Source organism: Epinephelus moara, chromosome 16 (genome assembly GCF_006386435.1).
Source record: "Epinephelus moara isolate mb chromosome 16, YSFRI_EMoa_1.0, whole genome shotgun sequence".
NCBI classification, from domain to species: Eukaryota; Metazoa; Chordata; class Actinopteri; order Perciformes; family Serranidae; genus Epinephelus; species Epinephelus moara.
The window spans coordinates 13,181,449-13,197,155 of NC_065521.1; the positions used below are offsets into that span (position 1 = coordinate 13,181,449).

General features: G+C 39.7%; 1 protein-coding gene across 2 annotated transcripts in view; it reads left to right on the forward strand.

The window, feature by feature from the left end:
* hdac7a (histone deacetylase 7a) overlaps positions 1 to 15,707 on the forward strand; it is an 80,907-nt gene that overhangs the window by 12,798 nt on the left and 52,402 nt on the right. Inside the window, exons 1-2 of one of the 2 annotated variants that reach the window (XM_050064406.1) lie at positions 8,736 to 8,984; positions 10,416 to 10,484. Coding sequence is in view for 1 of the 2 variants with exons in the window: in XM_050064405.1 (XP_049920362.1) it covers positions 10,416 to 10,484 (69 nt within the window). In the remaining variant the exon portion in view is untranslated. Of the gene's footprint in view, positions 1 to 8,735; positions 8,985 to 10,415; positions 10,485 to 15,707 lie in introns of those variants that run through there. The other variant, XM_050064405.1, reaches the window with a different exon arrangement.

Below are 15,707 nucleotides of genomic sequence, written 5' to 3' on the forward strand. Positions count from 1 at the left end.
ATGTCCCACCATCATGGTTCTTATATTACCAGATTCCAGAAAGTCTCCCCTTTTCATATATGGCAGAATATGTCAACTTCCAACTTGCTATGGTGAGATACATGTAAAAATGTAAGAATTTAGTAACACAGATTTGTTCTTTTCATTGATATAAAAATTAATATAAAATACAGGCACATAGAAGGACATAGAATGATGGCAAATCTGGTCTCCTATGTCCGAATTTCATGTTCATTGGTCAGTCTGAACTGGTAATAATGGCCGAGCCCTCTGCCTCAAACATTTGGTTGAGTGTCCCTTTTTTTTCACAAATCCAAGGTGGCAACCCTATTTGTCATACTTGTTTTTCAATTTTTGAGCTGTCGATGTAAGTCACCGAATCCAACCATTTATCATCTTAACAACTGTCTTGTTGACTAAAACATAGCACCATTTTGAACTATGTATCCAACTCCCAGCAAGTGTTAGCTAGGCTTGATAAAAATTTCCACCCGGCAGGGTTAGTTGTAACGCGATGTTACAGATAAGCCTCCGATAGCACATTTTCCCTATTTTTGCACTTCAAACTTATGTTAACTTTAAACTAATGTCCTTAATTAAATGAGATGTACTTTGTATTTTTAATCTGTCTCTTATCTGGTATCTTATTAATACACAGTTTCATAGTCTCAATATTCAATTCAATATTCAATATTCAATCAATATTCATACATTCAACACTCATATTTTGACATGTTGATCTAGGTTACCCATTCTGATACCTGTACGGATACCTGTCCTTCCCCTGATGTAGATGGAGACATATAGATAGAATTGTATTGAATTAATTGTGTCAAACAATTAACCCCACCCATGGGTACTTCCACCACTTCTCAGTGCAATTGTAGAAGAAAGGTACGTTCTAGAAAAAAACAATAGCCTAACAGTTTACTTGTAGCAGAGATGTGCATGTTGTTAGAATGAAACAAAAACATAATTCATCCCAAACAGTAATAAAATTCAGCCCAAACTAAAATGTGTTAGGTTGTACCCCGCTCTCCCCCTGTGTTTGGCGTTGTATAGGGCAGTACTGTGAGTATGTCTTCAGTGAGCTCAGTTTCTGGAGGAGAAATGTGTAATTTTCTTCAATAGCAGCATTCTGCATACTGGGTGCTTTAAATAACCCTGCAGCCTCCACGTTATCTTCCATGAAGCAGCAGGGTCACACACAATTTGAGCGTGTACGTGCTGATGTGCAAAGTCTCTGTCTGTCCGTATCTCATGATTATCAACTGACCGCCACAAGACTGAGGCAGACTTTTATTGAAGGAGCCATCACACACGGAAAAGAGAGTATTTTCTGTCGAATACTGCAGGTGTGAGATTTCTGGCACTGACATTACTGGCAGAGAGAAACTTTGAAAGGAAATCCAGCTGCATTTAGAAACGTTTCAGAGCAGTTCAGCACTGCAGCTGACCACACCCTGAAACTCTCTCATACCGTATGTAAGTATGTAAACACACAAAGACATGGTTGCGTGCATACATGAATATCCGCATGTGCAAAAATAAAAACACAAACAGAATTCAAGTCGTTCCTCCCAAATATTTTCCTGCCTTATTATTTTCATCCTCTTTGTTCTTGTGTTTACTCAGCCCTCTAAAGATAATAAGTCTTTTCCTCAGTGTCTCATATTTCTCCTGGCCTTCATCTTCCCGTCTCCCTCCTTCTATCTTCATCTCGCTCTGGATTCCCTGCTTTCCTCCCCCCTCCTCCTCCTCCTCATCCTTCTTGGCGTTTCTTTCTTTCCCATCATCCTCCCCTGTTTCTCCCCCTCTCCTCCACTCCTTCCTTTTTTCTTCTCATGCAGCATTCCTGACATTCCTGTTGGCTTCTTAAGGGGAAGGACCCCGCTGGCAGACCAAGGCCAAACATTATTACAGCGCTCTCAGCTTCTCTTTTTTTTTCTCTCACTCTATCTTCTTCTTTCTCCCTCTCACTGATTCAACCTCTCCATTCACCTTCTCTTATCCTCTTTCAGACTTTCTCCTACTCCTCCTCAGTCACTTTTATCTTTCTAATCCCTTCCCTTGTTCTTTCTTTCCTCTAAAACTCCCATCCATGCTAACTCCACTGTGCAGATTGTGAGCGTATGCTTGTACTTTAACTGTGTTAAAACAGCTTACTGAGACCACTGTGTTTCATAATTAGTGGAAATACGGGTCATACCCTCCTCTGTTACGTAAAACAGGCTCCTTCGTGTTTATACAAGCGCATGTGCTGTGTTTTTTAACAGCGACACACTGTCCGCACATGGGAGATAAAGAATCAGACATGCAACTGCTCACAGAGGAGGCTCCGTGACACGCACACTCACAAAGCCCTGCGGTTTTCTTAATTAAGTGGAATAAGTTGAATGCATTTGTACATTTATTTTTGCATGTGGATACATCATAAATTAACTTTTATGTTCAATGGGTTTTTTTGACAGTAAATTTCCTCCAGATGCCCCAAATTGTGTTCTCTTGACAAAAACTTTTATTATGTCATTACACAGAGATACTGCCTCACTAGAGAAAAATGAAACAACAGACACGGACTGTAAATTAACACCACTTGATGTGGAGTGTCTTTATGTGTCATAGGTAGGCCTGAGAATCGTTTTACCTTTTAGTGTCGATATGATACCTAGTTTTGGTATTGATATCAATACTATACTTCTTCTTTCAATACCTTACTTTGTGCAGTATAAGCATGTTTTTCCACAAAAAAAAAAGCATTTTTTTCTGTTTAATAAAAGAAGCCAGTTCTTAAAAGTTAAAGCTTGTGTGTGGGATTTAGGAGGATATATGGGCAGAAATGGAATATAGATTTATTTGGTGTATATATAATCAGCTGTAAAAAAAGAGTTGTTATATTTTCGCCACCTTAGAATGGGGCATTTATGTCTACTACAACTTATGTCACTAAATCTTACACAGCGGACCTTTAAGTAGCTTACTCTGAGAACTAATAAACATTTTTTCCATTTAACAAAAGAAGCCTAATGTTTACCACATCTAGACCTAAACTTTGATGTTCTACAATTAAAAAGTAATTTAAATAAGGAACTATTTGAAGAATATGACATTGGTGGCTTTTGTTACTGCAGTTTTCTACATTTGGTTAGACAGACACGTTTTGGCTCCAAACAAGTGTTGGGTTTTGAGACCCAGCTTCAGTCACTGGACATAAAGAAGCATTAATTTTCTCTACTCCCGTTTTAAGCATCCTGTGAGCCTACATTCGTTCCTCTGATCGTCAGTCTGTGAGGATTTCAATTTTTCAATTTTTTTTTTTTTTTTTTTTTTATTTTGTCTTCTCGTGTCAAATGTTGTAGCAGGAGCACATCTCTGCAGGTGGGAGGCAACTCTGTAGCACACAGTTGACCACATCCTGCCCTATATAGTACTGACAAAAAGGCTACATATGTCAGACTGACTGTTTTTAACTGAGCCATCTCAGTATGATTTACATTCAGGTTTGACTGATCGTGTTTCTGATTCCAACAGTTTGGCCCTGAAGCTTAAAACTTTCTTTACCGACCACTCTCTCTGTAACAGTGTTGAACTAGCAGGGATTTCCTTTGCAACAAAAAGCAAGGACCGGCTGATATTTGATTTCTCATAAAAGGTCAATAACCCCATATATGGACTTACCAATGTATATAGGCAGTATCTTATTTTAGCAGTTACTTCATACAGTTGCATATACCTTGTGGAAGCTTTGACAATCTTTTGAAAAGCATTTTTAGTCTAAAATCTTTTTCATCAAAAGATAAAACCAGCATGTGCACCAGCTCTGCAAAGGAAAGCTCTTTTTAGATAAAATAGATGTTGTTTGTGGAAATTGACCAGTGATGGACTGTGCGTGTGTGTATGTGTGTATATATATGTGTGTAAGTGTATTCCTCTCTCCCTGTGGGCGGTTGCCTGCTGCGCTGCTTTTCTGTCACCCTGTGGTTTTGTTATTTTCAGCTCGAAACCGGATGTGATTCAGACTGCATGGTAGATTGTGTAATTGAATGGACTAACCACATACACACACATATGTGCACACACTCGCACACTCGCACACACACACACACACACACTCACATATATAAGCTTACACACACACTTTATGTCAATCCACATAGACACATGCAATCACAAAAACACATAACACACAGCAGCAAACACACACACACACACACACACACACACACACACACACACACACACACACACACACACACAGTAATGTAGAGCTTTACACCCACACACTGAGGGTTTCTGGGAACGGTGCTGGGTTCCCCCCATTCACAGAGGCACCCGAGGGTGAACGAGCGGACGATGGAGCACCACCAGCAGAACAGAGATGCACGCTTCTTGGTTTCAATATTGGTCTGAAACATCAGTAGCTGACCTGGCTGACGCCGAGATCGGAAAAAAGGATAAAACACACACACACACACACACACAGACACACACACACACACACCCGTGCTTGTGTTCTGTGGAAACAAAAGGACGGTTGAAAGTGGGGAAAAACACTGAGAAGTGCGAGTGAAACTCATAACAAATGTCAGTTTCTGCTTCAAAAGATTTAAAAACTGGTTTATGCAGATAGAGTTAATTTCAGAAAAGCAGGGAAGAGATAGAGGTGGACAAACATAAGAAAAAAAGTACCTAAGTAGGTTTCTCTGTACTTAAGTAAGTACCTCTGTCATGTTTACACAAATAGAGGTTTCACTGGGACTTCTTTTTATAGACCGTAATTACAACATGACTGTGGCTGTTTATCTTTTTATATTTCTTCTAACTGAGAACTTTATCATTTTGATATAAAAGTCTTGATTTATTAAAGTATAGCATGACATATATTGATTTATATGGTGTTGTGTGATTAAACTGAAAAAGAACTGATGACTTCTATCGTGCTGACCACACTTCAGCATATATAACGTGACAATATAAATGTGTACGTGACTCAGTGTGAGCGTTTGCTGCTACCAGCAAACAGCCTCTTTATTCGAGGAAGACTTTGAACCAAAAAAACTCACAAGACGATGGTCCTGCGTCATGTAAGCTACCACAGCAACGTATGTACTGTTAGGTTTGAACACTGTGGTTGACAGGATGTTCTACTTCCCTCTGCATGGGCTCGGGGTGCCCTGGGCTATAGGTGGTCTGACAACAGCAAGCAAAGATTTGTACATGTAGGAACATCAGGAAATTGTAGTGAATTAACTGCCTTGACTGTAAACTGTAGCTGTGTTCTAATGTACACAGTATGACCCTCAGTGTGCCATTATTACAGGGAGAAAATAACATAAATTTGACCAAAAATCAAAAACACTCAATGAGACATTTTCCCCTTTCTCTACAGGACTAACTGTGTGTTATGACTCATCCTTGTTAAAGATTATGTCAGCACACAAAGGTGGTGAAGGCTGCTTTACCCTCCACCACATCCCTGGTTTTACAGTAACTACAGGCAAATCTTCTCAACCATATTACCTCAGTGCTTCCTCCTGATGTATTGTCTGTAGTTGGGCCTCTTTACAGCTCTAAATTAAATCCATTATGTACATTAATCGGCATGCGCTAAGTACAATATGTTAAGTTGCTGTCACGGTAAGAAACGTATTGTGATTTTCACAGTAATGAACTGTAACTGAGCCGGCTGTAAAAACATTTAGAGAAGGTGAAATGTATCCATAATTACAGTGGCAATAATACAAAATGAAACACAATAATTTCAGTGCATTTACAATTATAGAAAGGAAATTATAGCTTTTAATGACTCTTTTATGATAATGTATCTGTGGGTACGTTAGGGGTCTGTAACTGTAAAATGAAACCAGTAACTTTTAGAATACTATTGACAAAAATAGACGTATTGCTGTAGATCAGAGTACAGTTATGCAATGCTGTAAAATAACTGTAAAGAAAAAGAAATCCAAGCCCTTGACAAATATTTATTGACCATTGTTAAACAGGAACAAACACACCTACTTAATTTGGCGGATTTTGGTTACTGAAATCTAATGTGTTTTTTTTTTTTTTTTCATTAGAGAAAACACAGGGGGACATGTCCTCCTTGATATTAAGAACATGTGCATTTGTCTCCCGCAATAAAATCATGAAAACAGCAGAAGGCTTTTATTTTGACATTTCCACCGTACATTGATGCAGAAAAGGCACAAACTGGTGCTGAAAATATCACCCTAAGGTGGGAAATTAAGTGCTTGATACTAAAAAAGTCCCTGGGGGAGGACCCGAAAGCACCCATTTCATATGTGTGTGTACCTCAATATTGAAACACAACCTACGCCCTTGGGTAGGAATATCCACTACGAGCTGTGGGCAACTATGATGAGCTCTGCTTTTCTAGATCTCGTCTTTTAATTTTCCTCCTGCAATATTTCAAACTGATCTGTGGCCAAAATGTCCAGATTTTGCTGTGTACTTACCAGTGATTAACAATATTACAGTACAGGGCTGTTATGTTTCATAACAGACTTAAATTATCTTGGATTCTATACTGATATAATCCTTAATTCCACAGCATAACAGCATGTTGCTTACAGTTTTAATGTGACAGATTACTACTGTGGCATGGTTTAGGCCTTTCAGTGAATGAAGAGTAAAGCTGTGTTGTACAATCGGCTCAACAATATAAGACATTGTTATTAGGCCCACAGAAGGTATTCCAAACATTTCCTCATGAGGGCTCTTTCTGCAGGCTTTCTTCTTCTTCTGTTGACGATGTGGAAACAATATTCAGGAATCCTTTCAGATGTACAAGTTCGGTCTCCACTCACTGCAGATTTATTACCACATAATTTAATGTGTTTGTCAAAAAAGTGTTGGTCTCACCAAATGGAATTAAATACGTTTTTATATTATTGCATAGAATATTGGGGTGGTGTTCACTTGTTGATTTTGTTTAGCAAAACCTGTGTATAATTTTGTGAATTACTTGTATGTTTTCTTTTCAATAGCAATATGTTTTTGAGTACAATATGAGATAGCTGCAGCCAAAGGCATCAAAACATGTTCACTGGCAGGAAATCAAAATTAAAAAGGAAACCAAATTAGGTTCAAGAGAAGATTTTTATTTCCTGAGAATGTTTGCACGCTTTGAAGACATGGTTTTGTGCAGAAACCTTTGTTGTATACCAGTTTCAAGGTGCACCACCACAAAAATAATAACTATGGTTTCATTAGACATTTGCTATGTTATCTCAATTGATACATGACTGTAATCCCCCCTCCACCAAGTGCATTACAGAGATTTACCAGATTATGCAACGCTCATACTTGCTGTATCATCAGCGCCCCATGCTTACAGCTAATAATGCGCTTTAATATGTTGTAATGCTAAGTAAGTTTTAGGTGTAATCATTGATGATAATCAACATGGGGAAAAATATATATTGGTCACTAACTTTATTTTAAATGCTCACACTGCCCCAGTATCTCAAACGCTGGAGTTATTAAACATATCTGCAATCAATTATCTCAGTTTCTTAACAATTCACATCTTATTTCCTTTCATGGTTTATAACTAAGTCTCAGATCAGCTGTTTTCACACCAGATCTGCAGGACTAACTTTAGCCAGTTTTAAATCAGGCACAGAGGTCCAGTTATAGGGAACAGCTTTTAGCTTCACTACGCAGTCACTTCTCATTTCTGATGAATAAAAAAAAATGTAAGCAAGTTCTCTTTTAATGGATTACAGTGCTATATAAATAAGTTAGAATACAGTGTGTAGAAGTACTGCAGATAAATAGTATTTCATTTGTTTTTTCTTTCTGGTTTTCTTTTTCCTCTAGTATTTTGTGCTGTGAATTGCATTTTTTTTCTTTCTTTTAGATATTTTAGAATTTTTCATGGCTGTTAGTAAACTGGTGGCAAGCTGTCTTTAGTTTCAGTGGTAGGTGGGGACCTTTTACAAGCCCTTTATTTTTATTTTAATCCTACTTGTGCATATACTTCTGATTATCTTTTTGGCTTTTGTTTATTTTATTAGATGCACAAATACAGAACTGTATGTAATATGCCGTGTGCTGTGTGTTGTAAGCGCAGTAACAAATACCATAGACAAATCACAGCAGTATATCATAAATACAACCATTCAAAGTTACTGTGTATGATGAAGGTTCCTTTGCTTGTGCAGTAAGCAGTGCACTCACTGACATGTGCTTCATCTCGGGAGTGTCACATGTTCATCTACATGCTGACAAAAATAACATACTGTTGGAGTTGGCTGTTTGTACTTTTTGAAAACATTCACATATGAAAATGTTTAAATGTAAATTATTGGCACACACTTTGGGAAGTTGAGTCACGCTAAAAGGCGTGAAATGTTAAATTAAACCTGGCCATATTTTTCTGGGGGCCTCCAAAGGGCCCCTGGAGGGTGTCAGGACCCCCAGAACCACATCCCTGTGCTTGGTGCTGGTTTAGAGGTTTTAGTCAGCAGATGGAGCCACAGTGTAGGACCCATTGTGTTAATTGAGTCCCCACACTGAAACAAAAGTTAAGACTGTTGTACAAGTTCTAAAGAAGCCGAGCGCGGATTGGCTGCAGTGTGCACCCAATGGGAGTCCGTCGGTGCAGGGAAACAATAGTCCTGAAGGTCCGTGTGAAGTCAAGGCTATTTTTGGTGGGGCCCGCCTTGCTTGCTATTTCTGTCAGCAGGAGAGCGGAGGGGAGGGGGCAGGACTTCAGGGGCCGGACTTTTTCTTTTCTGCAACTTGCCTCCGATAAGTCTCTTTTCTTTTCCTCCTCCTCCTCCTCCTCCTCCATACAGTCTACTGACAACACTAGCGGAGCCCACCATCACATCCAAGCGGGGTTTTTTCGCTCTCTTGGGTGCACGAGGACTTGATTAGGTGGATTATTTTTCAAGAGTTTTGGACTGCGACTCTTTCAAGAGACTTTGAAGGTGTTACCGGCTTCTGTCTGTTATAAGGTAGGAGACACTGGTGCTGACAGTCCGGTGTGGGAACAGCTGGTAGTTCGTAGCCTGTATGCCCTTTAAATTAGCTGTTGTCTGGATGGGACTGTTGTATACGGCCGGTACCTGCGCAGGTGCTCGCGCTGCTTTAATTGTTCACGAGCGCACCGACGTGACACATTCAGGTGCGTCAGAAAATAAGCACTCTTACAGTACAACAGAAAATACTGTAGGGTATGTTATAACTATATTTTGATCGATTTAGCGTGCTTATAGTGATACGTGCGTGTCTACAACTACCATAAAGTCTCTATTAACTCCTTATTCATCATAGACACGATGTTTCCCGAGCGATAATAGGATATGATAACAGACTAGCAGAAAAAAAGTGTGATGAAGAGGGTTAAAGTTACACTTCAGAGTGCTGTAGACTCTCCGTAAGTCCCTGGACATGTCAGACATTTCAAGTTGTCTTCGAAAAAACGGAGGTTTTCTTGAAACTGAAGTCTGTCAGGCACAATGCTGTACTTTTATTTTATTTCTATCAGTCATATCTTTGAGATTATTCAACTGTTATTTACGTCTGGCCCCTGTGTTTGATCCCAATTAGCTTCTTTTTTTTGCCGCAGAGCAGATGTTTAACCAGCATCAGCAGCAACAGGTCTGCCACACAGGGGCGTAGGTTTCGTTTCAGTTTGAGGTGGACACTCATGAAACACTTAGCCTCAAGCACCAAACACTTATTTCCTGCATTATGGTGAATTTTAATGCATGTTGTGCCTTTTTTTGCATAATTTTTATGGTGTAAGTGTCTTACATTTAATCAAAATAAAAGTCCTCAGCTGTGTTTTTATTTGAGGGGGAGAAATTCACAGGATTTTAATATTGAGGCGGACGTGTCCCTTGCGTCCCACCTTTAAAATTAAAAAAACATGCTCTACTTGCCTACTTTTCTACTTTATTTGTCTTGTGTGTGTGTGTGTGTGTGTGTGTGTGTGTGTGTTTTATTTCTGCTGGCCGAGCCACCACTGCCATAGACATTTTGTGTTTTTTCTATCCAGATCTGGGTCAAATATTCGGCCTGACGGGTTGAGGCTTACATCACAGGTGCAGCTCATATTGTGCCCAGCCGCCGCACCCATCAGGTGGCCGAGGCTGCTAATATAAACCTTTAAGGAGCATTAAGTCATCCGTGACTTTTATGTGCTTCTGTTGGCTGCCAGCAGAAATTGCAGCTTCTCTTGGGCAGTTTATGATGTTCTGTCGATGACATTTTCACAGTAGAGAGGAGAATTTTAGATGAGCAACAGCAACAGGTTGGAGATGCCAGTTTCCACATTTACTTATTTATTATTGTTGTATGTGTGTGTGTGTGTGTGTGTGTGTGTGTGTGTGTGTGTGTGTAAACTGCATTTCACTCATTTATTTTTCTGTCTGTCTCCACAGATGGAATCAGCACCTCTGGGAACATCATAAAGACAGACAGACAGGACAACATACTACATACAGTGGCAGGTAGGACTTTTAACCTCTAAAGTAAATGAACTAAATACCAACTGTAACTTAATAAGCGGTTGTGTTGCGAGTCGGTAATATTTTACTCAGAGGTGTTAAAGTTAGGTCACAGCCGTCAGTGCTGAAACATTCATGTGGAAAAATGCTGCCAGTCTACAATCAGCCCCCTCAGGACTACATCTTGTCCTCTTTACAACTTTTTTTACAGCGTACAAACACATTACACAGTCTGGGTGACAGCAGTTTTTCCAGTGCCGAATGATCTAAGCGGTTTGATTTTCAGAGAAGTGCAGTAAAGTACAGAACAGGTGTTGGCCTAGTTGGAAAGACGCACTCGGCCCGCTGTGTTTTTCACGTGTGGGTTTAGAAATCTGGTTCATTGCAGGTCACACAGACGTGCAGTTTATTATGTGTCAAAATGTTTTTTTATTTTACCACAAGATACTCAATATTCTGCTGACCTTAGCTAGCACTGTGAAACATATCCATATATCCATATATCCAGTTGTTAATTTTTTGTTATTTAATCCTAAAATCTAATTAGTCATGAAGGAAATGTAAAAATCTGTCAAAGGTGCTAATATAAAGTAGTAGAAATTACTTCACTTTTTGCACTGTTACTTCTCTGATTGTGTCATTTCTTTGTAGTAATCAGTTTTTTCTTAAAATCCTGACATTTAATCTGAGAAATGTCATCTTACTCAATTAAAACAAACACGAGAAACATCTGGAATTAAACAAACTTATTTCCTACAAATATTTTCCCACAAAGTTTTTTTAGTTGCAACTGGTTTTCATTTGTCACGTTATTGTTGCAATTTCATTTGAATGCGGTCGTGGTTGGACAATGCAAATGTCAACACTAATTACTGGTATGATACAGGATGTGAACCTGACCTCACCCTCGTACACTTATCTCACCCTGCTTTAGAAAATCTGACTTTACAACTGAATATGAGACAAAGCTGTGCATGCTAGGGAGGCTTTTCCTCATAATAGCCATCAGTTTCCATTATGACAGTAGCAGTGATGGCAAATTTTCTCCGTTCTGCTTTCCCTTACTATGTGAGAAACTTCAGAAACATCACCACGACTCAGCTTGGCTCGTGCTGACTCACATGGGAAACACTCCAAGGTTTCTTCGTCGACCTGAGATCAAAACGTATTTGCTCCACCCATCGAAAACAAGTCACCCGGCTGTTTCATTGTGTCCTGCCTTTTAGTTTAGATTAGCATTCTGCACTGTGAAGCATGCCTGTGTGATCACACTGTGTAGGATTACAATGCATGACTCTCTGAATGGGAGCCGGCTCTCGCTGTGCCAGGCTCCGCTGACTGTATGCTAACCAAGGCACCGCTATTTGCCCTGTGTATGTGTGCCTGTGGAAAAACCCGGTGAGGTCATGGCCGTGGCTGTAGGGTCCGGTTACATGTGTGTTGTCCACGCAGGGCAACTGACACTGGCTCTCTTTCCTTTGTCTTCCTCTCTAATCTCTCTCTCTGCTTACTCACACACACATAACCTCACATTAAACCATTTTCACTGTTGAGCGCAGCGCCCTGATGCCAGGCGTCTCTGAAGTTTGAGACTGGTTAACAGTCCAAGGTGGCAGCAGTCTGGGCCAGATGTGTATAACACATAAAACCACCATTTTAAAAGCTTCTGGAGCTCAAACAGCATTTTAAAACTACACAGGACTGCTGTAATAGACCTGCAGGCCATCACCATTACTTCTTCTTATGTATGTTCTTCTCTACTCCAACACATTTTTACATGCAATATGCACATACAGTACACTCTCTTTCCGTTCATGTTTTCTTTTTCCTCTCTGAATATTTGTATGCCTTTCATTCTGTCCTCTTTGGCTCACTAAACACAGTAGGGAGAAACTTTAGGGACAGATAACAACAGGCATGATTGTATTAGCTGCGGTGGAGATCACATATCCTCTTCCTGATCCTGGTTTCTAAACACTTGGGTCAGCTGATGTGGGTGTTCTGCCTCTTTCTGTCACTGGTTTGTGCTGAATGGGAGAGCTGAGGAAGAGTTAGATGCAGTGATGATGGAAAGGGAGGACGCATACAGTGAAGGATTCATGTAATCAGGGCTGCAACTGATGGAGCAGTTTGTTGATTATATTCTCAATTAACTGATTTATCATTTTGTCTTTTAAAGGGAGAGTGCACGCCAAGTTTTAAAAGCACATATTTTTTCTTTTACCTGTAGTGCTATTTATCAGCGTAAATTGTTTTGGTGTGAGTTGCTTAGTGTTGGAGATGTCGGCCGTAGAGATGTCTGCCTTCACTCAAATATAATGGAACTAGATGGCACTTGGCTTGTGGTGCTCAAAGTGCCAAAAAATACATTTGAAAAACTCAACAGTGATGTCTCTCTTAATAAATCATGACCTGGTGAGTCAGGATAATCCACAGATCTTGTGAGCAGTTTCATGTGGGAACTTTTTTTTTTTCTACCAAACTACATCCACCCACCGCATCACCAAGCAGAAGGAAGCATTCATCTACTGGTAGCTCATCTAGCACCAAGATGCCACAAATTTTTACATCTGTCACAAACACAAGTTCTAATACATGAGTAGAAGCACGCTTCCTTCTGCAGTTGGTGGGTGTAGTTCAGTGGAAAGAAAACAGTTCCTTCATGAAACTGCTTACAGCAAGGTCTGTGGATTATCTTGAATAACTGGGTCATGGTTTCTAAAGAGAGGCATTGCTGTTGAGTTTTTAAAATGTATTTATTTGGTGCTTTGAACACCACAAGCCGAGTGCCATCTAGTTCCATTATATTGTAGAGAAGGCAGATGTCTCTATGGTTGATATCTCCAACACTCGGCAACTCACGCCAAAACAATCTAGATTGTTAAACAGCAGTACAGGTAAGAGATAAAATATGTGTTTTTGAATTTGGGTTGAACTGTCCCTTTAAAAAGTCATAAAAATTGTAAAGAAAAAAAAAAAAAAAAAAAAAAAAAAGACCATCGCAGTTTCCTTCAGCCCAAGCTCAGTTATCGAAATGGTTTGTTTTGTCCAACCAACAGTCGTAACAAACAAACAAAATAAAATCATTAATAGTTGCTGATTAATTTTAAGATCTACATTTAATGTTTTCATCTGAACATATTTAGGATATGCAAAAACACAGGATTGGATATAAATTTTCACAGTTTGAATTGTTTTAGGTTCATATACAAGTACATTATCATACCCTATACATGCAAAAAGTATAGATGCTTAATAAATGTTTTTGGGGATAGATTTAAAATGCAGCAATCCGAGGCAGTAAATGTGTGACAAAGCTTTATTCTTCAGAGCTCCCGTTAAGCCTTAACTCTGGTTTAATGTTTTTTTCCTCCTTTCTGCCACTAATCTTCCTCACTTCTTTATACGTCTGAGTAACCTGACCTCACTTTACCATTTAATCAACAGGTTCAGTCTCCATTGAGCACTGAGGTAATATATCACTAAACAACATAGTGGAATGGTAACACCGCTGCAGCTACTACACTATTTATTCAACACTAAATTGTGCTCCGTCTTGAATTTCCAGTGTGTGTGTAGCGCTTTTGTTCCAAAACAGTATAAAGTCATTAAATCCCAGCAGCTAGCCCCGAAAACTGATTGACTTATTTGTCCTGATCAACAACCATATTAACCTCAGCAGATATATTGTGGTCATTTTGAACTATGGGCCCCCTTAAAGCCAAAAGGCAGTGCAGACACAAGCTGTGCAGTAGTTGTGGCAGTAATGGTAGTAATAGTAGACGGCAATGAAGGAGGCGGCTATTTTTGACTTGCTGAACAAATGGCCCGATTGTCCTGCCTCGAGGTGCATGAAATCACTTGATATGTCAGGGGTAATGTTATATAATACCCTCCAAGGAGGCCCATGGCACTGTGTGTGTTTGTGTGTGCGCGTGCGTGCATGCGTGTGTGTGTTTGTGCAGTTTATTACTTTTCATGTCTGTTAATTGTGTGTTTCTCTGTCAGCCAGCACATATTTGGTGGGAATGAGACAGGGAGAGTTGTGTAGTGCATGCAGTGTGGCCCGAGGTAACATTGTCCTTAACATTTTAGTAGTGTGTCAAATCAATTTCTGTTGTATTAACCTTTGAGCTAAAGGCTCCTTGCTGCGGTCAGCTGGGTAATTGGTCTGTTATTGGCCTCCAGCCGCAGTCTGCATCCTCCTCGGGACGTCTCTCTCTCTCTTTCACACACACAAGCACATACACATACACGTAGACACACTTAATTACTTTTCTTAGGGTTTATTCCTGTGGCATTTGGGGGAAAAAACCCTTAGATTTTCACCTCAGTCCTGCTGACAGAACAGAAGCCTTATGGAAATAAAATACAGTCAAAAGCAAAAGCCTCGGATCTAAAGAAGAATTTTAAGTCTCCAGTGTTTCGTGTTTTACCATTTATTTCTATCAAAAAGTAGATTTTCTCAAATTTAGGATCATAGGGAGAACTTTAGCCTTATAGACTTGTGAAAATTCACACTGAAGCCACTGATACTGAATATTTCTGCCCGTATCCAGTCAGATTTTTCATTATTTTACACAATATAAGCTTCAAATAGTGAGTAGCTTATCACAGCATTTTGAACAAACCGTATTTATTCAGTGATAAGAAAATTCTTGGATTCCTTTGTGAAAAGGAAAACATCTGTTAAATAAAAATCCTGATTAAAATGTAAATGAATAAAACTGTGTGTGTTTTACACACGCAGCTCTGTCAGGAATGCTTATCCTCTCGCACACAGACGACATGACTGTCTGATATCTGATCAAAGGCCAATCCCGGCCACATACATCAGTCTCCACCTAATTACGAGTTTTCCGAACCAGACTCCTTGCCGTATTCTGATATTGTCCGACCTAAAGCGCAGCGGAGAGTAATGGACGGCTCGCATTCACTCCAGATCAACGAGGTGACTGACACTGACCTCGGATCAGATAGCCTGTTGTTATTGGACTGTGTGTGTGTGTGTGTGTGTGTGTGTGTGTGTGTGTGCGTGTGTGTGTGTGTGTGTATGCGTGTGTGCGATGAATGGTCTCCAGTGATGTTTACAGATTCAGGCTAATCTCAATCAACAACCTGGTGAAGTGGAGGAGGAGGGACACAATGCATGTTTATTTAACGTTTGTCAGTGTTTGTGTCTGTCTGTGGGTGTGTGCACAGGGTTTTGTGTGTGTTTGTGTGCGT